Source organism: Periophthalmus magnuspinnatus, chromosome 6 (assembly GCF_009829125.3).
Source record: "Periophthalmus magnuspinnatus isolate fPerMag1 chromosome 6, fPerMag1.2.pri, whole genome shotgun sequence".
NCBI lineage: Eukaryota > Metazoa > Chordata > Actinopteri > Gobiiformes > Gobiidae > Periophthalmus > Periophthalmus magnuspinnatus.
The window spans coordinates 22316703-22344095 of NC_047131.1; the positions used below are offsets into that span (position 1 = coordinate 22316703).

The window sequence follows — 27393 nt, forward strand, 5'->3', positions numbered from 1 at the left end:
TGAGGCCTTGTTTCTGCATCTTTATTGAATCAAAATATCCTGATGATACGTCTGTTCACATCCAACAAGTTCTTACAAATAACCAGTATTATGAAAACAATACACAAAGCATGTCACCAGCTAGCCACAGTGCTCTGAAAGCTGTAAAAACAGAATACATTCAGTGAATTTTATACTGGTCTGAAATACATCTTTCTTTCACTCTGCAGTCACTCATTTAGAAAGGGTACTCTAAACAAACATTGTATTTGCAAAGATTAAAATATTTTAAAGGAATGCAGTCCTTCACCCAGCACATTAAAATAGCAATTACAGTGACATGTCAAAACAGTTTGAATGTAAAAACAACAATGAATGGTATAGGCACATATCAACACATTATATAACAGGCACATGGCACTACCTTTACCCCAGCTTTACATTTGTCATTTTTATTTATTTTATACAAAAATTATATAACTCAATGTTAGAATTTCATGTACAAAAATAGATGTTCATTAAAGAACATACCTCTTTACCCAAATGTAAAAATGCAAACCTACAGTGTTCAGAACAGTATTAAAATAGTATTTACACACAATATGGAGAACTGATAGCATCCTTTAGATACAAAATCCAAACTTTTAAAAGTAGGTTAGTATGGTAAAATATCCACAACAAGATGCATTATGTTTAAACTAACATAGTACATTAAACAGTTAAGGTGCACACTTTGGTACCAAAGTCCATTTGCAGTCCACAGTGGGATCCATATCTCAATGTCCAGTCCAAAGACTTCTGGGATTTTTTTTGTCCATAATTACAATGTTTTTATAATCTCATTCATGATAAATTCTGTGCATTTATAATATTACAGTTCATTGACTTCCATGCACCTGGAAAAATATCTTCTATTTTGCAAGTGAAGACTTCACCACATCAGATGGTATTGTCAATAAAATCCTCTCTGGAAAACCCTTTCTGCAAAACACAAGGTAAAACAACAGTAAATAAACAAGTAATAAAACTATAAACAATATAATATATATAATATAAATATTTTTTATAATAGTTTAAAAGAATGAATCTTAGATTCCGTTAGAAACTTCAAAGCACTCCAGAAGGCTGTATGTACTGGTTTACCAAATAATTTAAATCACTTGATGTTATTTGCTACTGAACATAATACCCCTTTACCTTGTCTTTCTTTTATTATTTCTGATTGTTCATTTGAGAGCTCTGTACAAGCATGAGCACATTTTTTCAGTGTCAGGACTTGCTCATTAGGATATAAACTTGTGCCGCACCTTTGGGAGGGACCTGCCCCAGACCTGGACTTGCATGACTAGGTGTGTTAAGACCAACAGTGCAAAAGTGAAGGGGAGAGTGGAGGGGTTTTATTATGCAATACTCCATTGACGAAAGAAGAGCAGAAAGGAATTACATCAACTACATGCACTAGGTGAGGCAAATATGCAGGATTTTAGAGGTGAAATCTCCAACTCAAAAATCTGAATTGGACCGATTTAAATAGTAGCTTAATTTAGGTTCATTAAAATTTTATTTGAAGCTAATTTGACTGGCCATTGCAGCCCTGCTGTATTCTTACATAACATCACAAATGTTATGTTACTGTGGACTGAGCCAGATTTGGCATGACAGAAGAGACCACCGGTGAGCCTGAAGTTTCAAACAAAGGCTAGGTGAGGGGAGGGTTGTTCTGGCAACAGGTTTCATATCTGACATTTACTGGTAAAAAAAATAAATAAAATAAACTAATGGTAGTAGTAGCTTTAACTGACACAGATCACAAAGATTAGAAATTTGAACTGTACAGTGATTTAAAATAAAACTGGATGATTGTACTATTTTTTATTATAGTAGTACCATTTTATGAACAAAGTTGCTTTACAATTTGATATTAATTTTGTCATAATCAGTTTAAAATATGAATTAAATGTGGGCAAAAATGTTTTGGTTAACAACATACCTACATAATGCAATGCCGTTTGGGAGGAAGGGTGTGAATTGTCAAAACAAAACATAAAAAATAAGCAATTTGTTCTCTACAGTGATTAAGAAATAAACTTTAATTTCATTTACCTGTCTGTAGTCTTTGTGCAGTTTCTTGTATTGAAACATGTTATTGAGGACAGTGGCTGCTGCTTTGGATGCTCTACTCTTCTCATTACTAAAAAAAAAAAAAAAAAAAATGCATATTTTAGTAAATACATATAAAAACACATTCTGAATGAATTCATTTCGTAGTACAACACTTACGTGTTGTTATGGCTGTTTCGTATGCCCACCAGTTTAGGCAAACCATCGAAAAAGGTGATGTCTCTGGCGGCCATGACGCTGCTGGTGACCAGGTTGTTGAGGATTCCACAGATGTTTACCACAACATCACTGGATGGCTCTTTTTGATTCCCATCATCAGGGAGCTTTGTCACTAAGTTGTTGACCACTTTTGTAGCTAAAAATACAATAAAATACATGTTTCATTTTAGCAGTTGTAATCAGTGCCCCAAAGCATTGTTTTTGCATGATGTCTATAATTAGTAAAGATGCCAATTCAGAAGGTGAACCACTTACACACAATATAGCAATACAATTAGTCAACTTAATTTTCTTGAGGGACAGATTTTTTTTACTGAGCCGTGGCCACTGATCTACATAGAAGCAGAACGCGCCACCATTTTTTGTGAAAAATTTAATTCAAAAAGCTTTACTAGCATTGCTCTGCTAAATTTGTCTTGCTTACTAGCTGAGAGAGGTAGTTATATTCCTCAAACTAGAAAATGGCGATTACCTTTTATTACACCTGAATTGAAAAGGTTACGACTATTAAAGCAAGTATGCTAGTCAAACTTCAAGTCATCAAACAGTGACCAAGACCTAAGTGCTTACAGAAAAGCCAAAGATGCGTCACACAGTGAAATAATTTGTATCCAGCACCTATATTACACACCGAGCTTAAAAACTGGCAAGTTATTAGCCAAAACATTAGTGGAGTGTGCTCTCTAATCTGTAAATTCTCGGGCAACTGTGATAACATTTGTGATTTAAAGCAGGGGCATATGTAAATGATGCTGAAAAGGCCCACATTTTTAACTAGTTATATACCACCAGAGAGTTTTGATTTAGAAGAACAGTTTGAATGCCCTTTACCCCAAACCCAACATGGCTTAATCACTGATGTGTGTACATCTACTGACTGTGTGTATAGTAAACTTAACAAGTGAGTGGACCTGGTAGTATTCCAAATATACTGCTCAAAAACTGTGCTCTTGAACTGACGCCTGTATTGACCCAGTTGTTTAGGTTTTCAATGAATACATCAAAACTATCAAAAATCTGTAAATCTGCATGTGTGACATCCATTTACAAATGTAAGGGAGATCAATCAAGCCCATCTGGCTACACGCCCATATCACTCACCTACTTTGGAAAAATCCTGGAAAGCATAGTGCTTTTTTTGCTGGAAAATTGACTAATATCTGAGCATCGGCTCAACATTGGAGTGAGGTAAAACAGTTGGGTGTGATATTCAGGCATGACTTAAAATTTAAGGGTCATGTTGAAGATATGTGTAAAAAAGGAGATCTTTGTGCTGAGATTATTTAAACCAAAGCTGCCACTAAGAAATAATGAACTTCTATTGCACATTTACAAGGCCTATATTAGATCTTTGCTATAGTACTGCTCAGTGCTAATCTGTAGTGCAGGAAAGACTCCGGTGAACTGTTTTGAAAGCCTGCAGCGGTGATGCATGTGCATCATTCTCCACCTGCTATTTCGCACCCACATAACACCAGAGCACTACAGAACACTTGGCTTGACACAGAATTTTAACTTTGCATTTTAATAATTATTGTATTAATTCTACTTTCTGTATATTTTATCAAGGGTAAAAATGTCAAATGTGCACTGAACCAGACTTAAACTAGGACTAAACCAAAACTAAACCAGAACTAACCCAAAATTAAACCAGGACAAACCTAAAATATTTCGGAGATGGGCCACATCGTCACATTGTTTAATGGCCTGCTTTGGCCCGTGGGTAATATAATGATCCCCGTAGTAGATTTGTCAGATATTTGAGGTTTGATGAGGTTTGTGGCTCACCCATATCATTCTTGTCCTTGGAGTGGCGGGACAGGTTTCGGAGCAGGCCTGTGATGGACCTCAGCTCCAGGTCATTGTTGGTCCTGAGGAGGTCCAACAGGAGGGGCAGCACTCGCTCCTGCTCCAGAGCTAGCTGACTCAACACTGACGCCCACTGCAAGAGGAGAAGAAGAAATCAGACACAAGATCAAATTTCATGGCTTTTTTTTTTGTTTTTGCAATTTAATGCCACTGATGATCAACTCATGAAACTCATCACAATCTTAACTTGTATTTAAAATGCAAGTGGAAATGAGCACAAACACATTTCCTCTTATGCATAGGTCAATGTTTTTATGTGCATTGTTCCTAATAAATAAAAGACAAACTAAATTTAATTCCTCATTTAGACATTTACTACTGTAATATGGTATTATTGTAATGTTTTTCAGCTTTGGTTCATTTTCTCTATTGCCAAGGTTTAATAAGATTTACCTTGCTAATAAACATTTTAGTATAGTGTCCTAGTTAGTGTCCTACTTTGTGTTAGTCCTATGGCTTGGCTTTATTTGTTGGTGGCACTGACCCGTTTGTCTCCCGCGGTGATGTTCTGAAGGGCTCCAGCTGCGGCCTCTCTTGTGGTGGAGTTGATCTCGCACTGACGCAGCACTCGGCTGTAAATGTTGACAATCCGAGGATGCCACAGCCACTCCATACCTTTAGGAACCCGAGACACCTCCGACAGAGTGGACAAATTCACCTGTTTCTATCAGAAGAAAGGGGAGCATGAAAACAATCCAGTACATGCAGTACACAAAAATACCGTGTGACACATGGTTTCCTATGAAGACTTTTTATAGTTATTTTTATTTCGGTCACAAAAGTGTCTGGTCAAAATTATTTATACCCTGTTTATAAAGTTAAACAGCAAATACACTATTCTGTTTCAATATCATGTTTTTATGTTAATGTGTTTATTGCATGGTGTGGTGTGTTTTACGTTTTGTACACTCCAGAGAAATAGACCATGAAAAAATTGGAGGATACAGTCAAATATGACCTAATTATTTCCAACAGAATCATCTGATTGCATGTTCATGCTCATACCTTTTTGGCTTTCTTGCTCTGTGGTGTGAAGCAGCCAATGGGCTCAGCTTTCCCTGTGTCCTGGCCTCTGGTTGGCCCTTCCAGGCGCATCAGGGCGGATGGGGGCATCTCATTATAAAGCTGATAGGACAGGTTTCTCAGGACACAAACAGCATTTTCTACTCCCTGGATAAAAAACACATCATAGAAAAATGAACACAGAAAACAAATCATGATAATATCATTTTAGAGGGGTGCAAAAAGATCTTACCTTGTCCTCAGTCTTGCCATCTTCAAGTGATGCCTCGATGTATCCCACCAATGAATCTACAAGTCCATGGGTTTCTCTCATCTGCTGACGTGTTTTCTCATTCACAGAACTAAGATTTCTGAAAACCAATCAAATGTATGGCCCATTTTTATTATGTTATAGCATTATAGCATACAATTTCACTCATAAAATAGATTTTTATGACAATACTTCTGTGATTTTATTATTGATTTGACCTGAATTATTTGAAAATGGCTTCTGAAATACAAAAGATGCACTGGGTGTGGTGCTACCTTCAGCAGCTGACACACTCTGTGTCCTGCCAGAACACGTTTAATGCAAATGTGCTCATGGGAAAACAATCTCCAAGACAATCATCAAGAGGGGACAGTTTCAAACATTGATGAGGAGCTTTTTATGTTTTTCTGGACCGTACCTGAGACAACCTGTGGTATTGTAGAAGATATCGACCTCAGAGGGGCTCTGGTGGATAGACTCAGCATTCCCACCTCCAGACAGTGGAATCAGGATTTGCTCTGTCAGCTCAGGAAGGGTCTCTTTGGCCAGTTTCTCCTTCAGGTTGTCTTTGGAGGATAGGTTCCAGAAGATTCCTAAAGAAAAGAAAAGTTTTTTACGCCAAACATAATTTTCACACTATATATTTTCTATAATGCAACGCAACACTGTTTTTGTCATGTGGCCTTTTGACACTGCCTGACAGGACTTCTTGTGTAGATAAATATTGTGATGAAACAAGTCATAGAAAGAGCGACAGGGTTTGCACTTATAACAGGGAGTGGCTCATGTACGGTTGGCCCCACGTACACAGGCCCAGACAACTCCTACACTCCTCCGGGCCCTTCTCACACCCCTAGGAACAGACCTCTTGCTTTTATGAGTGCTACTGTGCTAACCTACAAACTGTAGAGCTGTGAACTGTTTGACTTTCTGCTATCAATCTACATAACTCACTTCTTACACTGGCTCCAAGTGCTCAAATTTTTTAATAGCTGCATGTTGGATTAACACCACGGAAATAAATAATATTAAAGTAGCAATTAATCAAACCTTTTCTTTTTATGCTTATACAAATGTAAATATGCCACTGTATATGTGCAATTGTTAATACTGTACCAGTGATGTTTTTGTGGAGCTCATCGTCCTGTTCCTTCAGGGCCTCCACCAATTGTGGGATGCCGCCCTCTTCGATCAGTGCTACTTTGTTCTCCATGTTTTCAAAGATAAGGTTCCGAGTGGCACCGGTGGCATAACGCTGCACCTCCTGGTTCTCACTGTTGAACAGTTTAACCAGTTCAGGTATGCCCTTGTAATGGCGGACCTAGCAACAGAATCATGTTTTATTAACACAAAATATAAACAACTATGGTATTTTCTCTATAAGGTAAAATGCATAATTAATATGCTTATATTGGTCACTGAGTGAAAAAGTAACCCAGTTGAATAATTTTAAAGATATATGAGTACAACAACTAGCGACGAGTAGTCAGAAAATTGACAACTAGTTAAAATTAAGTTCAAATTAACACTCCTACAACGATTTATCCAGTTGACAGATTTAACTTTTGCTAAGTTCAAATAAAGTTAAGTTATAAAATAAAAAATATTCAGCATCCATATCTAGAAACTCTCAGTGATTGAGTGAAATGGACACCGAATGGAGTCAAACTGTGCAGAAGCCATGCAAACATCTGAGTATAATTATAACTAGACAATATTTATGACTGTTTTGTCAGTGGAGTTTGAGTTTGTCTTGCTGCAAACCACATGTACCTGATTTTTGGCATCACTGTTACTGTAGCACTCATGCTGAATGTAGGCCGCTCCGATGACCTGCACTTCGGGGTCTGGTTCTCTCAGGTTCATGACAGCTGTGGGCATGTCCAAATTGTTGATGCTGCCAAAAAAAAAGTAAGTTAAAACAATAAATTAGCTTATCTACAGATACTAAAAGGTTATATGTTTAAGGAAGGAAAGCAAGGGGACCACAGAAATTCCTTTAATTATTTTGTCTCGTGTGCAAACATTCTTCCTGTGACTTTGCTTGTCTGTGGGAAGTGTGAAATGTGAGGCTTGAAACTCAGCTGCCACACCCAAAACCAGTCCTGCCACTAAGGAGCACCTCCCAATCCACAGCACTGAAATTCAAAATCATTCATCATTCTCCATCAGAGGAGAATGTCTCAATACAGTACTCAGCTACGAGTATGATGATGATGATGAAGAGCTTATTACTGTTGTATGCAGCATTAAACACAAACAAACTAGTTTTTATACAGTTACAATTGTTTTACAGTTAAGGTAGTTTACCTATTTGGTGCCATGCACCATCCCAGAGGTGCACAGACACACACAAGGGAACAATTTAAAAATGTTGAGACACAGATTTGACAGATTTAATTTCAAATTAAATGTAATCTATTGTGGTAACTTACGCACTGAGGTTTCCCAGACTCATTCCCATCTCATTCTGGCCATTGTAGATGTCCACTCCTCTGCCCACACTGTGAATGCTCTTGATGGACATGGTGCGAGGCAGAGTACCTCCTTGGTACATCCGTCCTCCAGAGCCACAGGAGGTGTTTGATGCTACCAGGAAGCCTCGGTCCACTCTGTCCCCCCCTGAGCTGTAGACACTTCCCCCTCCCACAGACATGGGTCGCTGGAGGGTCCCGGACATGGAGCTCATGCTCGTTCTATTGCGGTTATTAATCCTGCTGATTGTGCGGTGCGCTGGCCCCTTAAATGAATTCTGATGAGCGACCATCTCTGACTCTCCTACGATCATACCTCCTCCCCGAGACAGTGTCCCGCTGAGGGATCTGTGCATCGAGCCAGGGAGTGTCCCACCCTGCCGCACCTGATATCCATTCATAGCACTCTGACTCTGAGTGTACTGGCGGTTAAAGACACCATCCCGGTCTGAGGCCATACTGGCTGCATCACTGTCATCTATTGGCCAGGGGTTGACCAGCCGCATAGAGTGCATGGAGGCGGACTCCAGGTCATTTGTGGGCCTAGGCATCCCAGGAGGGGGTCCATTATATGTAGTCTTCATCTCTTCTCTGTAATACCCCCCACCACCGCCCCCCCTGCCCCCTATGCTCATGCGCTGTAACTGTGCCAGATCTGCACCTGCGGACTGAGAGCTGAAGCCGGTCCTCTGGGATATACGAGGGCCCTGTCCAAACAGAGAAGGACGTCAGCCAGACAATCACGTAAATGCATCCACGTACTGGGCAAACTTTATTAATTCATCTAAAAAGCAAGGTCATAGATGTGACCATTCAACACCATCAAATAATGTTATGTGTAAGACATAAACTCACTGCTGATTATTACTATGCAAAGTTTTGGTTTATAGAGTGAAAATGGTGCCAACCTGTGATATATTGTTTAAATTAGCAACACTGAAGAATGTAGAGGTTTGATCTGAAAACTGTGCCATGATTTCATAGCAGACCTTTGTGAAATGCCACACATTTGTACCCCACAGAAGGTCAGGGGCTCTGTGGCTGACACCAGGTCAACAGGTAAATGTGTCGACAGTAAAGATGCAGCCCTCACCATGGTCCTGGCTCCGCTCGAGTGCATGTACGAGGACTTGGAGGTGAAGTTTGGCTGATATGTCTGATATTTGAGTGTGGAAGAACCACCGTAGTCTGAAAAGAAGCATATTGAGACAGTTAAATAGAATACATGTGTGTAGAATAAAACATATTTGGGTCAATCTTTTCGTTGACTCATTTATTTCATAGAGTCAGAAAATGAGAAAAATGAATGGCATAAAAATATTTGGTAAAAAAATTATAACTGGATTGAATAAAAGCCTTCCTCTGTAAACAAGGACGTCCCATGCATTTTCAAGTTAAGTTTCAGGGCTAAATCGGCTTGTTTGTTGTGTCAACAGCGGTTGAGCTGGGCTTCACTTACTTATGATGCAAAAACTGAACCATATTATCTGACTGTATGAGACAATCAAAGAATACAAGACATTTTTAAAAGCTTTATTAAAGAGAGAAAATAACTGGACTAAGATGAGCAGTGTCCAGGTATACAGCAATTATATAGTCTAGTCTAGTCTAGTCAAATCTGTATAAAATCCCTCTTTGCCATTTTCACAACTTTAATTGATTTCATTATTTTTAAATTGGAATTTTGTCTGAGTCTAAATTACTAACTAAATCAGAACTAAGCCCAATGTGATTAACATTTCTATATTAATCAAGCATAAAAAACAAAATCAATAGTCTTGAAAGTTTGAACAGTATAATTTAATGAGAGGAATATGAAAAACATGTTTAAATTTAGAGTTTAGCACACATATAATCACCACATGTGGACCTTAATCTCGCATCACGCCTCTTTAATTGACTAATGATAATCACAATGATTGGCACAAATAATGCCTTTGAATAACAGGTGTCCCATTTCAGGCTGCGACTGTGAGTCTAGTTACCTTCACAGCCATATATGTAGATATGCATTACATGTTGTTATTGTGATTTCTGATTCTATGTGAACTTTTACTGTATGTTTCAGAAATGTGGCCAACCTGACAGACGAGTGTGAGAACAGACATGCAGAGGAGAACAGCGTGACAAGTAACAACTCATTGACTAAAGAAATCGAGTATGTGCCCAGCTCAAATCAAAGTATGCAACTCACAGTTTTATATGAATTATGTAACCAATGAAGAATACCACTGGGTAATGTTGATGTAAAAGACATGCCTGTGGTATGACAATTCACATAGTTTTATATTTTATTTTCAATAAATAAATTAACAAACTAAACTGAACATCTATTCATTTCTGTGTTAAGTGCTTACATGTTTATCTAGAATAAAATGGTAACGTGTAAAAGTATGAGCTGAGCATTACAGTTGTGTGGCTAAACTGTTTCAGCAAAATGCACTTCAACAAGTTCACAGTCACGGCTGCCCTTTAACACATAATAGAAAACTGAAGCCAAAATTACTATAATGGAACGCAAATCAGAATTAACAGTTAATGCCTAATTTGCATAATGACACATCCCTTGCATGACACAACTCTTTTCTTTTTATCCAGGCATGGACACTGGTTTGTTCTAACTATAACAAAAACAGTAATATAAATAACAAAAAAACAAATAACAAAAATCCTGCCTATATCTGTGTGTTTTGTGAGTTCTTCTACCTTGTGGTGTCATTTGTGAAGAGGAAACACACCAAACCAGTTGTTAAAATGTTAGTGACAGGTCTTTAGCACAAACCCAGTCCGACCCCGGCCACACCCTGTCCCACACCTGGGAGCAGAGTACAAGCACACACCCATACTCCACTAAGGATATGGGACATTTTTCTCCTTTTGTTGATATTTTGAAAAATTATAAACTGCTCTCATACATCCACGCCATCATGACAGGTGGCTGCTTGTATCTGTTAAGAGTTGTTTTTATAGATGCCATTGTTGCATTTTCATGGCAAGACCACCTCATGAGTATGCTGCCTCTTATCTAACAAACCTTAAGAATACCTTTGCTAGATGGTTTGGCTAAAGCCATAGTACTTAAAAAGGAAGGAGGCCCTGTTTTGTCTTTTCCTGTTGTGCTGGTTCACAAAGTAGACAGCAACATTACGACTTGATGCCTACCTTACAGCTAGGCCCAAGGGCAAAGGACAAACTGACAACCCAGATGTGGACACAGTACTACAGGTGGGATTTTGTGTAATATAGTGGCTGTAATAATAGAAAAAAACACACATATTACCAACATTTTGTATTTAAATAAGCTTTTCAAGTTCTCCCACTGAGCTAAGAACCTAGCATTTAGCTGGCCAGCTTGTTTCTTAAAAGGTTTGTAAGAAAACACAATGACTTATGAGCTGTGAAAGAATGTCCACTTGGCATACGGACTGCACAGTGTATTCAATGTATAGCCAAAGGAAATAAAAGGTTTTCATGGGAATACATTTTATGGAAGAGAAGTATCAAGTCAGTCAGACACCAGCTGATTATCACCACCCTGTCATTTCTCAGGTATCCATCTGGAAGCCTCACCCCTTTAAGGGCCGAGTAAGAGACCTGACATTCAATCTCACAGAGGGAGTCTTTCAGGTCTGCCGCCATCTGCACACTGCAATGAAAGCAGCACTTGTTGTAGCCTGTTAAACATTAACCCTTTCATGTAGCCAGGTAAACATCTACACATATCCACTGGAGGAAAGGAGCACATGACTTCACAGCACACAAAAAAGCAAATCAGCAAACAAGAAAAAACATGTAGTCTATGTGACGCACGTATAATGAAGTCATGAAGGAGAATTAGACAGCAAATGTAGGAAATATCTCATTAGAATATAATTAATGTGAGTAAGACTATTTTAATTAGATGGATGAAATACAAGAATAAAATGGTAAAATTGATTATTTGACTTAATTATTTGAAATTGATTAGTAAGTCAATACTTGCTCTAGTAGATCACATAAACAGGGCAGGGCATTCTAAATTTGCATAGGTAGTGTCCATTTCTTTTGGATGTAATTCACATAAGTCACATAAGTTACATATTGAGACAAAAAAGTATAGACCTATAACTAAGTTGACACCTGTTGGATATTGTACAATGAAAACAATTGAATCTATAGGGTTTATTTTGTGGTAAAAGCCCTCACCTGACATGGCGTAGTGCGCAGCGGATCCATTCTGACGCGGAAGTGTGGACTTCTCTGCCAGTCTCATCTGGACCTGCTGCTGAACACGCTTAGCCCGTGCGACTTCGTCCGACATGGAGCTTCCATTGCCCAGCTGGATTTCAGACGGGAGCCCATACGTGGTGACCGATGTGTTGGGCTGCAAGGCGGACAAAAATACATTCTCAGAGCTCACGGCGTGCATTGTTCTATCGAAACTTAGAAATCCGAAGCAGATTTCCGTGTAAAACTAAGAGGTCGGAGCAGGTTGTTATTTGTGCCCCGCTTCGTTCCAGCTCAAACAGGACTTTGACACAAAGCGCACGGCACTACAGACGGGGGCGGGGTCTCCATGGCGCACACGGTACCTGACGCACAGGTGAGTGTTCAGTATATGTAGGTAAAATGTGTTTATGCCGAAGATAATGTAATTGTCCTCATTTATGCCATGTCCGACTCAAGCTAGCTGGACTATTTGCATATTGTGCATTCACTTTAATTGTTCACTTTAATTGTGCACTATCTTTTTCTTGTCCATGCTTGTCTGCGGTTGTTAAAGCTTTTGCTGGAATGTTCCAGACTATGCCAGTAAACTTGCTTGTAATCTGCTGGCCTCCATGGAGATGAATAGGTTTCATGCCATGCCATGTTTTATCCATTACTATTGTATTGAAATACATTAATAGAATAGAAGCTAAACATAAGCATGGATTATTTATGTTGTAACTGTGATTCCAGTCATCTGTCATTACTATGTTTTGGTCTGTTGTACAGAGCATCCGTGAAACTTTTGGGAGATTATGGCAGCTGATATAATTTTTTTTAATGAATATTGAACATACAATAATTTGATTGTTTAGAAATAATTTCAGCAAGAATCTATTGCAAATGACAACAAAACTAAATTATGCAAATGCATCTCAGTAGTTGATCAAATTTCTGGTGTACAGATTTTTGCATTAAAGCAAAACAAATCTTTTATATTAAACATAATGTTTCTAATTACCATGCATGTCATTAAAAGTGCACTGTGTAACTTGTCTTCATGGAGATGTTATTGCTTTACATTGAATATTCCACAGTATGGAATTAAATTTATCTCTCTCAAACCGGTGAAGTCACCAGGTCAAGTTACAGATCATATCTGTGTCAAGAGGGGCAAAGTCAAGAATGTATGAGGTATTTTTGACAAATCAAACCCCCCGTAACTCAATAAATGAAACATGAAATAAAAATGCCATACAGTGGAACATTTCTGGCAAAGCAATAATGAACAGAAAAGTTACATAGTGCACCTTTAAATTGTAATCACAAATGCACATATTGTTTGAGTGAAAATTGAAATATCGCAAATAACGAAGTGCAAGTGAATTACTGTTACAAGGTGTGTCAAAGTTCCCTCTCTTATTATGTAGCCACACCTTAGTTTTATCTGGGCTGTTTTATTTGAGCTTAGCAACTGTGAGTCACCTTGCTCCTGAGGTATGGTATGCAGTGTGAGAGTACCAGCCCTATTACCCGCTATCAGTTTGCACATTACCAGTTACTATAGTATTTATATGTACCAGTACAACAAGTCTACACAGCACAACTTGCAACTCCCAGACTTCATCCAGTGCCTCTTATTTATTTCCAAAATGAATGAATAAAATAAGAACAGCTAAATATTCTGAGTATAACTGGTAATTTGGTAATTTCCCAGAGGAGCAGCACAGGTTCTTGTTCCAAATCAAAATCAGTAATTTTCCAGTAGAACGGATGCTGCTGCCAGTTTAGAAACATGACCTTTGGCAACCCCCGTCATGTTGACCAGACCCTTATTACCAAACAAAGCTCCTCTCCTAAATGCAACGGTCTTTATGCTACAGAGGGGCAATCAATAGTATTATGCAGTCAACTTAACTTAACTTAACTCAACTTAACTTAACTCAACTTAATTACATTTTGTACTTGATATACTAAAGTTATTACATTCACTTCACTTTCCATAATAACATACAATATAGGTGGTCCACTGAACTGTAAAAATGACATTAAAACCGCATTCCCCATCTGTCATGTATTTGAGTACCTCATCCATTGTCATCTCCACTATTACTATCAACTATATCGATAATGCCAAAAAATGATTGTTCCAAAATTATTTAAAAAAAAAGTTTGGAATTGTATTGATTTCAAAGTAGGGCTGCACAATTAAATCAAAGTTGCAATTTGAATGGTCACAATTAGCAAATCGCAAAGGCTGCCATTGTTTCAGTACCATATTTTCTTCCACAAACAACAGAATAGTCTAGCCCTTTAGTTTAGATCTGTACAGACATGTTCTGAAATGTGATCCTTGTATTAGTTTGCCAGTTCATATTTTAGTCTTCTTGTCAATTCTTCCACATGTGTTTAAAATGTGAACTTTAAACAGAGGTCTATTATCAGTCCATACATCACAAATCTAATCACAAAGGCAATGTTTGTCAAAAATCTTGTGATTAGATATTTTTCCCAAGATGTTCAGCCTTACTTTAAAGTGCTTTACAATTCTGCCCCTTTTACTCTCTATAGTGGTGGTCGAGATTCGAGACCTTGCAGCCATACTTTGCTCACAACGTCTCACACATGCACAAGGCCCTACATGAACTTGAGGGCAGGAGAATCATACCACCAACCTTCCAGTTCAAGGTAATGGATAACTGATTATAAGACTTAACATATCATGATACTACGGTACTAATAAAACATCAGTACAACTATTACTAGCCCTCACACCAGGTCAAATGAATGGCTGCAATGGGATTATTAGAGTCGTCCAGGTCTGATCCATAGCAAACAATGTTAAAGTTAAATCTGTCAACTGGACAAATCTCAGTTGACAGATTTAACTTTGTTGTTTGATTTGGGTAATTTGCCAATATTTGGGTAATTTTCAATACTTAAATAATGCAATAGTGCTATAACAGACTTGTTAGCATATTACACAATGTGCTTGGACGTATATTGACTTATACTGACTTTGTGCCCCTCCTGATAAAAACCTATTGGAAATGCATGACCGTGTACCCGGGCCTCACTTATTTTGGCATAATAGTACAACCATAAACATATGAAAAATTTCACATAATTATAGTATATTTACCCAACTATAATAAGTAATAATACAACATGAATAAAGCCAAATAGATGACCTACCATTATTATAGACTGCTGCTGCACGTCTCCTCTGCCTGCTTTGTTGCTGCTTGCTGAATGGGCGATGTGATCTGGTGGGATATTATACTGTATCAAATCCGTAGAGCAACGTTACCGCCCAAACTGTGATTGTTTTTTTCTATGGCAGGTAAATATGGGGAGCCCTTGAAACAAAGAGATGAGTCAAACATCAGACTATGGGTGTGTTCACAAATCCTCGACACCACCATCTCTCAACACCACCATCTCTCCAAGGATGTGAATTTCCTATGGGATTCTGTGTGTTGTTATCAAGTATGTTGTGGTTGATTTTTGTATATACTTGTTAAAATTATGTTTAGTCAAACTTGTTCTTTATGTAGTATATTATATTTATATTTTAGATTTATGTTGCAACATTTCATTGATGACTCATCAACGGTAAGCAAGCAGATGTCACGGTGAAGTCATGGCCGTGTTGAGACGTGATGCGTGATACAGAAGTCAGCCCAAAGGCGTGTAGGTGTGAGAGAGAAAGTGAGACAGGGAGAGTGACGCGCTTTATGTTTGTCTGCTCTTAGTGTTACCTGCTTTTCCGTGTTGAGTTCCCTACATGTTCTTGGCTCCTGATGTATTGACGTAAAGCACATAATTGGATGATGATGTATGCATTGAGAATGTAGCAAGAAGGTTAAAGGTCATTACAACCTTTAGGCCTATCAGTCTGGCCTATCTCGCTTACTAAAATAGTCAAACTACTAAATGTAAAAAATAATGTAGACCTAGCCTACAGAATATGTACTGTTGATTTATTTTGACGACTCTACTCAGCAATGAACTTGTCAGTCAAGGGCAGACAGTAATGAAATATAAGACTATTTTATGTATATTGAGTAAATTAGAAACTGTTATCCAGCATATTAACCCAAAAAAGTTACCTGAGTTGTACAATTTAGATTGAATTTACCTTTCCTTGCACTTTGAAATCAGCATTTAAAATTAAACCCTAATAGAGTTGATTGTCCTTGAACGATCCTGTCACATCAGAATTGCCCAAAAAATTGGTTTTGTGCCAATTGGATGTCGTTCTCATGGCATTACTGAAAGAAGCATAAGCAAACACATGCAGGGTGTGTCCCTTAAACCGCGCCAGAAATACAGGTCCGATCACTTTTTAAATGTACTCATGACATACAAGGACTGCTGATTGGGCAAGAAGTACTTTAGAGTTACACTGCCCCCATGTGGTTATACAATGTGAGTGTTGAAGCTCCTAGAACCTTATTTTTGCAGAGAAACTGGGTGATACACGATAATATTGTGTTATTGGCACAATCATACCAGTATTACTGTAATATGACTGAAGTAAAATTATTCCACTTATTTTCTCCACATCCATCCATCCATCCATCCATTTTCTTCTGCTTATCCGGGGCCGGGTCACGGGGGCAGCAGTCTAAGCAGGGACTCCCAGACTTCCCGCACCACGGACACGTCCTCCAGCTCCTCCGGTGGGACCCCAAGGCGTTCCCAGGCCAGCCGAGAGACATAGTCCCTCCAGCGTGTCCTGGGTCTTCCCCGGGGCCTCCTCCCGGTGGGACATGCCCAGAACACCTCCCTAGGGAGGCGTCCAGGAGGCATCCTGAGCAGATGCCCGAGCCACCTCAACTGGTTCCTCTCAACGTGTAGGAGCAGCGGCTCTACTCCGAGCTCCTCCCGTGTGACCGAGCTCCTCACCCTATCTCTAAGGGTGCGCCCGGCCACCCTGCAGAGGAAACCCATTTCAATTCCTTTCGGTCATTACCCAGAGCTCATGACCATAGGTGAGGGTAGGAGCGTAGATTGACCGGTAAATCGAGAGCTTTGCCTTTGGGCTCAGCTCCTTCTTTACCACAACGGACCGATACAGCGACCGCATCACTGCAGACGCTGCACCGATCCGCCTGTCAATCTCACGCTCCATCCTTCCCTCACTCGTGAACAAGACCCCGAGATACTTGAACTCCTCCACTTGGGGCAGAGACTCACCACCCACCCGGAGAGGGCAAGCCACCTTTTTCCGGTCGAGAACCATGGCCTCGGATTGGAGGAGCTGATTCTCATCCCAACCGCTTCACACTCGGCTGCAAACCGCCCCAGTGCCTGCTGCAGGTCCTGGCTCGAACAAGCCATCAGGACAACATCATCTGCAAACAGCAGAGATGAAATCCTGTGGTTCCCAAACCAGACCCCCTCCGGCCCCTGGCTGCGCCGAGAAATTCTGTCCATAAATATAATGAACAGAACCGGTGACAAAGGGCAGCCCTGGTGGAGTCCAACATGCACCGGGAACAGGTCTGACTTACTGCCGGCAATGCGAATACAGCTCCTGCTCCGGTCATACAGGGACCGGACAGCCCTTAGCAAAGAGCCCCGGACACCATACTCCCAGAGCACCCCCCAAAGGACACCACGAGGGACACGGTCGAATGTCTTCTCCAGATCCACAAAACACATGTGGACTGGTTGGGCAAACTCCCATGAACCCTCAAGGACCCGATGGAGAGTATAGCGCTGGTCCAGTGTTCCACGACCAGGACGAAAACCACACTGCTCCTCCTGAATCCGAGGTTCAACTATCGGTCGGATTCTCCTCTCCAGTACCCTGGAATAGACCTTACCGGGAAGGCTGAGGCTGAGTGTGATTCCCCTGTAATTGGAACACACCCTCTGGTCCCCCTTCTTATACAGAGGGACCACCACCCCGGTCTGCCATTCCACAGGTACTGTCCCCGACCGCCACGCGATGTTGCAGAGACGTGTCAGCCAAGACAGCCCCACAACATCCAGAGACTTGAGGTACTCAGGACTGATCTCATCCACCCCCGGAGCCTTGCCACCGAGGAGCTTGCCAACCACCTCAGTGACTTCAGCCAGGGTGATGGACGAGTCCGCCTCCGGGTCCCCAGTTTCTTCTTCCTCCTCGGAAGACGTGACAGTGGGATTGAGGAGATCCTCAAAGTATTCCTTCCACCGCCCGACAACATCCCCAGTCGAGGTCAGCAGCTCTCCACCCGCACTGTAAACAGTGTTGGTGAAGCACTGCTTCCCCCTCCTGAGGTGTCGGACAGTTTGCCAGAATTTCTTTGAGGCCATCCGATAGTCCTCCTCCATGGCCTCCCCGAACTCCTCCCAACCCCGAGTTTTTGCCTCTGTGACTGCACGAGCCACAGCACGCTTGGCCCGCCGGTACTCATCGGCTGCCTCAGGAGTCCCACGAGCCAACAAGGCTCGATAGGACTCCTTCTTCAGCTTGACGGCATCCCTTACTTCCGGTGTCCACCACCAGGTTCGGGGATTGCCGCCGCGACAAGCACCACAGACCTTACGACCACAACTACGAGCAGCCGCATCGACAATAGAGGTGGAGAACATGGCCCACTCAGAGTCCATGTCCCCAGCCTCCCCCGGGATCAAGGAGAAGCTCTCCTGGAGGTGGGAGTTGAAGACCCCTCTGACAGAGGGCTCCGCCAGACGTTCCCAGCAGATCCTCATGATGCGCTTGGGCCTGCCAGGTCTGTCCGGCTTCCTCCTCCGCCAGCGGATCCAACTCACCACCAGGTGGTGATCAGTTGACAGCTCAGCCCCTCTCTTCACCCGAGTGTCCAAGACACGCGGTTGGAGGTCAGATGACACGACAACAAAGTCGATCATCGACCTCCGACCTAGAGTGTCCTGGTGCCACGTGCACCAATGGGACACCCTCGTGCTCGAACATGGTGTTTGTTATGGATAAACTGTGACTAGCACAGAAGTCCAATAACAAAACACCACTCGGGTTCAGATCAGGGAGGCCGTTCTTCCCAATCATGCCCCTCCAAGTGTCACTGTCATTACCCACATGGGCATTGAAGTCCCCCAGGAGAACAACGGAGTCCCCAGTTAGTGCACTGTCTAGTACCCCTCCCAGGGACTCCAAGAAGGCCGGGTACGCTGTACTGTTGTTTGGTCCGTAGGCCGACACAACAGTGAGAGACCTGTCTCTGACCCGGAGGCGCGGGGACGCGACCCTCTCGTTCACCGGAGTGAACCCCAACACGTGGCGGCTGAGCTGTGGGGCAATGAGCAAGCCCACACCAGCTCACTGCTGCTCCCCGCGGGCAACGCCAGAGAAATGGAGAGTCCAACCCCTCTCAAGAAGTTGGGTTCCAGAGCCCAAGCTGTGCGTGGAGGTGAGGCCGACTATATCTAGCCAGTAACGCTCAACCTGCCGCACAAGCTCAGGCTCCTTCCTCCCCAGCGAGGTGACATTCCATGTCCCCAGAGCTAGTCTCCATGTCCAGAGATCTGGTTGTCGAGGTCCCCGCCTTCGACTGCCGCCCAGATCTCTCTGCACCCGCCCCAGCTTTCTCCACATATTCATGCATTTTTTCAATTTCACTCTCTTTGAAGTCTTAAGATTATTGTTGTTATTATATAGTGGGTGATGCAGTATGGCACCTGACTATCTTATAAAATTCAATAATGAAAACACAGTTTATTCCTATAATGAACACAGACTTACCAAATGAGGTGCAAAATTATGATTAACACTTCACAAGAATTATTTCAGCAGAATTACATGTGAGGGTTTAACTTTAAAGACATTATTCAAACCTGAATGCAGCTTCAATTGACACTATTGGGATATGTATCTATTATGTTTTGAACAAGTATGTACAGTTTTACAATAATCAAAACCAGTATGCTTCAGTAAGAGTCAAGGCACATCACCACAAAATGAAACTTAAAAAAAAAAACATTATTGATAAATATAAAACAAATAAATTGTCATAATTTGTAAATGACATTGGCAACATCAAAATTGTCTAATGCCTACATTAAAAGGCATGTCCATGACACTGTCAGATAATGGGTTGTAATATCTTCATCTTCGTCAGGACCTTTGTTCAGTACACTGGACTGTTGCGAATGCCACAACACAGCACCATGGTGAAGATCATCTCAAAAACCTAAACAGGAATAACATGTTTTAATTGAATATAGGCTGAAATACACTTAAATGTTCTCCGCAATTACTGTCACTGATACTGACCATTATGACTGCAACCACCAGAGCCGCAAGACCAATCAAGTAGAGTTTCTCAGAAAACAGGTGGATGAGTTTGTGATGACAGCTCTGAAAGATGAGACACAAACAATAAAAGTAGAGGCCGCAAAGATGTGCAAAGTCAAGACATTTTGATGGATCCTAGTGCTGATCTTTGTTACAAATGACAATATATGCGTGTTGTGCTTTCACTGCGAGGTGTTACTTTCACCTGACAGAGACCACAACATGATGAATAATTTGATCACAACAGCCTAAAGTGCAAAGGTAAGGAATCTGACTTTTTATTATAAGAAATTATGTACAAAGCTAATGTTTCCCCCTGTTAAATCTGTGCTGTCTTCTTCAAAAAAGATGTTCCAGTGGTAGTAATGGCAATTGTACTAGCCTAGGAGTAGTAATTTAGTAGTATCATTACAGAGAAAGAAAACAAAAGGCAAATATAGTAAATTCCTACTGCTTTTTAAAATACACTTTCAAGCATTTTGTTTCCAGTAATAACTAAAATACACATATTTGCAGTAAAGAAAAGAGGAATGGGTAAAAGCAGCTGAGTCTATTACCTGCATAATAATAACATACTTTTCATTTTTTAAATACAAAATAATAAGGAACAGAATGTGAATACCTGAGATATTAGAAAGTCTGCTGTTGTCTTTGTAGGGCATAAGGTGTTAACAACTTGTTTAAATAGAGGAGTGTCATCCCCTTTTCCACAGCAGTCAAGCTGAAAACAGCCAAACATTGAATACCACAGTGTTATTATAATGTATGCGTATGGTGAGTGGGCCATAACATCATGTATTTAACATACACACCGTTCTGTGGAAAACCTCCAAGATCTTGATGGCTGAGTCTTTGCTGGGAGAGCCGGACACATCGACTGCTTTGATATAGGCTGAGTCGTAAAAGTTGATGAGTTCTTTGGAGATCTGCAAAAAATATATAGTGTGACTGTAGTGATCAAACCACTTTTATGGGAACATAAATATATGCTGTTGTGCCGTGTCCTTACTGTGTCTCGGTTCATGAAACCCCAGATAGCAGCAGCCACCTCACAGGCAAACAGGATCACCAAGAAGAAAAAGAACTAGACAGAAACAAGCCATTAGCCACAGAAAAAAACTAAGAAAAATGTGTTGTGTAATAGGATAAGAAAATGTGAGTCTGTGCAAAAATATGATAACTATTAATATATAAATAACTATTTTTTGACTCCACAAGACTGCACTGCTGTCTGACCTCTATTTGTTATGCTAATGTACTTAAATGTAATTAAAAATAGTGTTTCTTTAATCAAATTCATATTATTATTTGAAAATGTACACTACCAGTCAAAAGTTTGGACACACTTTTTCATTTATTTTCCTCTTTATTTACTAAGTGACGTTGTAAATTTTCTCTGAAGCCAAAAAAATTGAATGAACACATATGGAATGTAGCAAACAAAAATAAACAAAAACGTATGTATTTATATATGTGAATGCACACACACACACACACACACACACACACACATAAGTTGTAAACGTAAAGAAAAAAAAAAAAAACATTGAACGAGAAGTTGTGTCCAGCTTTTGGTTGATATGAAATAAAAATACTTACACTGCACTATTTTTCTTCCTATAGCACTATGGTTTGAGAGAAGACTTACCGTTCCCAGCAGACATTGTGATTCCTGAATGGCTCCATAGCATCCAAGGAATCCCACCAGCATCATTATTGCCCCGACTGCTATCAGTATGTACACACCTGCAATAAAATACATGAGAAATAAGTTTTATATTCTCTCTTAGCCACTAGAGGGCAGCATGTCCAGCTCAGACTCCCCTTTCTTCCCCATTGATCTGTAGGCTACATTGTTTGATAATGGGCTTCCTGGATGTTCCTCTTTCCTTGGCTGTTGGATGACATGATGGTATTGACATCCTGCAGATAAATCCGGTTTGAGAGAGTGAGGCAGCTCCAGCCCAGGAAGTGTCTGCCTGACCCCTCAAAACCACCGTGACCTCTGACCTTGAGCTATAGCCCTACCAGGAAAAACTGAAGTATGTTTTTACTTATTATTCCGTTAAATAAAAGAGAATTACTGTTTAAAGGATGTTTGGAGGAACATATAAACTATAGGGTTGGTTTAGGACAGCAGAAGTACACACTGTGCTAACCTATGTTCAACTGAAAGTATAGCTTCTCCTAGAACTAAAAGTGCCATAGTAAATGTTCTAACTTGATTAAGTAAGTTTGTTTCTATTAACCACTCATTTCAGCTACAGATTTTTTACCCTTTCCACATTCAGTCTCTTAAGACTTAAAGATGTATTTTATTGCGTGGCAGTGCACCAAAGTAATGCACAAAACGCACTTACATTAACAAGTGTAATAATAATATACCAGCTCCATGCATTAGAGGTTTCAATCTAAATGATGTCATGACAGGTTGAGGGTCCTGCATTATTTATAAATATTAATTATCAACCAGCTCAAATAAAGTGCACGAGTGGCCTTGCACTTAATCCGCATGACTAGTTTTCCACATCAGCACAGAAAGGCTAAAAAGGAAGTAATTTTAGCACTGTGGCATGGGGGCTTTTTTTATTTCTTTTCTACTCTTACTCACACGTGAACAAAACACAGCGAATACCTAATGTAGGACAGCATATACGGACAGTGCTGGTAAGAAGACCTGACTGGAAGAGTCCCTATGACAACCCAGTCTGTATTTTGTCTGTCATGCAATGCCTTCAATGTTTGCTCTCTCCCTTTTCTGCTCTCTTTTATTCACCCTGAGTGGATTTTTGTGTTGTTGAACCAAGAAGAGCTTATACCAGGGCCAGTAACCCGGCAATGTGGCCAAAGTAGACATTATTTCTGCTGGCTTGCATTACTATGACAACACCTGCGAGGTCTTAGGGCTATTGAGGCCTGAAGGGAGACCATTTTGTACCACCAGGGAAGTCCGTTTATTTTCTATCTCGCCATGTAATCTCCACACAGAAAGCGGAGGGGGTTCAGAATCTACGACATTCTTGTTTTCCTTAATTAAAATGGCAAAAAAGCTTACCATATAATTTTAAACAGACAAAATTACATTAGGGGTACTGGCAAGTGAAAAGATATTTGTGAACAAATAATGTGTTTTAGTGGCCAAAATGTAAACATGAAATTATAGTCTATGTTAAATGCTTCACCCATTGACTCACAAAGCAAAATCACATCTCACAACAACATTCCCTTGCACAAAAAATACTAGATTTTACAACCAATACCAGCCACTGTTGGTGAAGAAGTTTTGAAATATTAAGAAACATTATGCAACTGTAATTACAAGTTTCCATTAGTCATTTTGTGCAAAATGTCTGATATATTGTTTACACAGGGTTCTTGTAGCAAGTTGCATTGTATATACAGTGACTGTCAAACATCTGCACAGCCGCACTAACCTCACCAACTGGCAACTGCCACGAATAATAATTTCAGGCCTAAAGAGCAGAATTTTGTTCCGTACATAAGTACCACTTTCACAAGCCAGCATGCTAAAAACATCCACTCCAAACTCTAATTTGGAGGATAATGTGCAGATGTATGTAGCGCTAACATACGCCCCTGCATAATTCAAATAACCTTGTACAACGTTTTAAAAAAATAGACTCTCCTTGATCTCACTTGGGTGGGCCTCTCTTTCTGACTTTAAAATCCAGAGTACAGCCTTTACTCTATAAAAAGCCCTAGTTCACATATGCTCCTTGTACTTAGCCTGGGGTAAGTATGGGAGAGAGGCAGAGTCCCGATGTAAATTAATGGGCTTAGTTAACATGGCTGCCGCAGCGGGCCTAGATGATGAAACGGTTCAGTGTTACTATATATGCATGTTAGGTTGTACAGGTCAGTTAAAGGTTTGTTTTTTGCATCATAGATTACTTATAATCTTGTATACATACAAATACTAATTTGGGTTATAGAGCATTTTACTCTACAGTTTATTTTTTCCACGATACTTTATGCTTCATATTATTATATTTTTATTATTGCAATTAGCCTTCTCCTTGTTATATGTTTGCACCAAATTGTGAAATGTTTTCACTGACAATGGCAATGAAACTCTTCTAATTCTGTGTAATTAAAAACCTAAATAGTAAGTCTAGTCCAACCACAAGTGACCTTCTTGTCTTAAAAACTTGGAACATGAGTAAAATGTACTAGTGATACTAGCTAGCTGAATTTTGACACATTTCAGTAAGATTATAGGGTATAAGAAGACCTTTTAGGATAGGCTCGATTTAAGTGCTGTTGTAGCTGTTAACTACAATTTGGATTGTGTTTGTGATCCTTTATTTGTGTTGTTGTAATGGACTACCGGTACTTCCTTTCCATTTATGAGCAAATTTCATTTACGAGTTTTACCTGATAAGTACTAAGGATTATTGGCCAGTCTTTTTTGTTGTTGTTGATGATGGCCTATTTTGAACAAATTGCAATTTCACTAACTGCGTGTATTTTTTGTTGTTTTTCTACACACGTTTTGACTTTCTATAACATTCACATTTGTTGGTGTCATATTGCTTTCCTCTCCCCACACAGACCATGCTTCAACATCTGCCGAACCATCTGGCTCCTCTCCTCAAAGTGCAGAGGCTGGGAGTTTTTAAGCCTTAGCTGTTAAAATATTCAGATCAAAATGTCCATGTGTGCCTGTGGGTTAGAGTGCATCACCTGTGTGCCGGCCCAGTAACAGCCTAGATAAGTCAAACTGATGTAGCCTCGAGTTGAGTTTCTATATGCGGATTTACCTAGGTCTTGTATCCTGGATGTATTTGTAAAGGGGGTCACCCTGCCCCTCTTTCTATTTCAGCTATTCTCACATGGTTTCTCACATGGGGCTAGTCGACCGTGAAGGGCAGAGACTTTGGTTACCACCGAGAATCCTGTCATGTGTAGAATAAAATATGTAGATTGTAAGAATGAGAAGAAAAGGAGAGTTTTGTGGACCATGAAAAAAGGGGAGGACCAGGCTACTCTCACAGGAACTTATGAATGCTAGTACAGGAGAAGGCCAAGGAAGACATGGTGCCAAAAATACCTTTTACTGAATTAGCTACGGATATGACTCATGTTTAACTTTTGTGTCACATTGTTAGGATGTGACTTAAGAGGGCTTTATGTAGGTAAATTACATATGTCCAACCTAGTCATTTCTCATATATATTCTGCAAATCTATTTATCTTTTCATAATAACTATAAATATCACAGACAGCTAGAAAACTAAACATAGTGCCCCTTAAATCTGTCCTTTGTCCCTCACATAATTGTTAGTAATACAAGGGCTATTACACTTTACTGCCATTTCAAGCCCTTACCATATCTGTTTTTGTTTCAAGCCTAGTGATTGTAGTGTGTACTCACTTATATAGAAGGTTCCTGGTGCCTGCTGCCCTTCAAATTGAAGAATAAGAAGATTGCTGGTTTGGCTGTCATGGCGCAACCACAGTGCCACTCCTAGGATCACACCTCCTGCAAGCTACGGGACAAAAATATCTTTGTTGTTTGTTTACTTTGAAATAAAGAACATGTCAATATTATACAATTATATGTTATAGTCCATCGAGGTTTTCAGGTACCAGCTCTAGGTCCATATTGCCAAACATTCTTCATCTCTCCATTCAGAGATGTGTGAGAGGACATCCTGACACCAAACTGACCTGTGACCTCAGGGCCTTTAGAAATGGATTAAACCCCCCCCCCCCCCCCACACACACACACACACACACACACAACTATACAGACCGATATCAAGTCCTAATTTGTCCTAATTTTCAGTATACCAGTGATACGCAACAAGAAACACATCATATATCAAGTGTGCATACATACTGAGATTTTGTGTCTAGATGTGCACACTTGTCGGCACAATCTTTAGCCCATTGTTCTCCAAGCAACAGGAAGCCAAATCCTCGACATGAAAAATGACAAACCGAGGAAGAGAGTTCTCAGAGTTTGCCGATGACAGGCAACAGCAGGAGAGGAAACACTCCATCAAAAATGGCGTGTCCAGGATATGCCAATGTGATGTTTATCAAAAAAAAAAATTCAAAAGAAACCACAAAGAAGTGGTCAACTTTGCCAGTAGAAATGGACTTGCAAAGTGTCTCTGATGTAACACTATTGACTGGAAATAATTATCCACAGTCGAAGAGGATGCGCTTGGAGGACCAGTGCAAACAAATTATATTTTTAGCAGAAGCTGGTAAGAACTGGTACTGGTGACCCAGTTCAAACAATGGAAGGGAAGGATATCTCCACCCAGTGAAACAACAACAACTTCGTCTAATTTATATGAACAGCTAATTTGAAGAAGCCAGCCACCATGTAATGAACACCCAATTATTAGTATTTTTAAATTTTTTTTGTTGTATGTTATTTTTTGTTCAAGGTCAAGTTTTATGTAACTCAAGAAAAAGTTACATTAAAGTGAAAGTAAAAGTTGAGTAGTCTCCATGTGTTTTCCTGAAAAGCCTGTTGTAATAGTATATGCAAAGAAATTATGTGTTAGAGTTAGAGGGTTAGAGGGTATGCAATAGCGTATTGCAATGGAATGTGTATTGTTAGTTCAGCAAGTACAACATTTTAAAAACATCCGTGCAAGGGAAAAAAAAATACTCACCCAAAATATAAAATTAAGGAAGAACAACATGTATTTAATACACAAGGTGCATCCTGCCACAGCCATCTTGGAGTTTGTTTAGCTCGTCTCTCTGACCAAACAGTGAAGCCCAGTGTGTGAGTCAGACAGAAGAGTATCCAAGGAGCAGCAGCAATGTGTACCCTCCAAGAGCTGCTGACTCCTCCTAAACCAGAGCTGGAGCGTGGGACAAGACCTGCCCAGGAAGCTCAAGGGGAGGACCGCAGTGAAGGCCCATCTGGAAAACCGCATGTATGCCTTTGTACCACCTTCACATTATTTTAATGACATTAAAATACTTGATAACAGAGAGAAACAAACATAAGTTAA

The 27393-nt window shown here is 40.2% G+C and overlaps 2 protein-coding genes and 1 long non-coding RNA gene across 4 annotated transcripts; 1 reads left to right on the forward strand and 2 right to left on the reverse strand.

The window, feature by feature from the left end:
* Positions 1 to 3: 3 nt before the first annotated feature.
* On the reverse strand, positions 4 to 15459 carry pkp3a (plakophilin 3a). Of its 2 annotated transcripts, XM_055222318.1 has the most exons (14): positions 15319 to 15459; positions 12121 to 12298; positions 9029 to 9123; positions 7897 to 8642; positions 7235 to 7358; positions 6578 to 6782; positions 5880 to 6054; positions 5444 to 5561; positions 5194 to 5358; positions 4673 to 4852; positions 4108 to 4261; positions 2260 to 2455; positions 2083 to 2170; positions 4 to 960 (listed from the first exon to the last, which is right to left on the reverse strand). In XM_055222318.1, exons 1-14 carry the CDS (start codon positions 15319 to 15321, stop codon positions 919 to 921), a joined length of 2469 nt encoding a protein of 822 aa, XP_055078293.1. In that variant the 5' UTR covers positions 15322 to 15459; the 3' UTR covers positions 4 to 918. The 2 variants fall into 2 exon arrangements, with proteins under 2 accessions (XP_055078293.1, XP_033823502.1); XM_033967611.2 differs by lacking the exon at positions 15319 to 15459 and having other exon boundaries at positions 12121 to 12503.
* Positions 12327 to 22052, forward strand: LOC129456298 (uncharacterized). Its single transcript, XR_008648707.1, has 4 exons — positions 12327 to 12517; positions 14695 to 14811; positions 15467 to 15576; positions 22016 to 22052. It is a non-coding gene; the product is annotated as an uncharacterized LOC129456298 (long non-coding RNA).
* On the reverse strand, positions 20162 to 27220 carry LOC117372187 (CD81 antigen-like). Its single transcript, XM_033967953.2, has 8 exons — positions 27046 to 27220; positions 25788 to 25902; positions 22041 to 22138; positions 21402 to 21476; positions 21205 to 21318; positions 21015 to 21113; positions 20372 to 20455; positions 20162 to 20288 (listed from the first exon to the last, which is right to left on the reverse strand). The coding sequence occupies exons 1-8, from the start codon at positions 27109 to 27111 to the stop codon at positions 20226 to 20228; spliced, it is 714 nt and encodes a 237-aa protein (XP_033823844.1). The 5' UTR covers positions 27112 to 27220; the 3' UTR covers positions 20162 to 20225.
* Between the last annotated feature and the right edge of the window lie 173 nt (positions 27221 to 27393).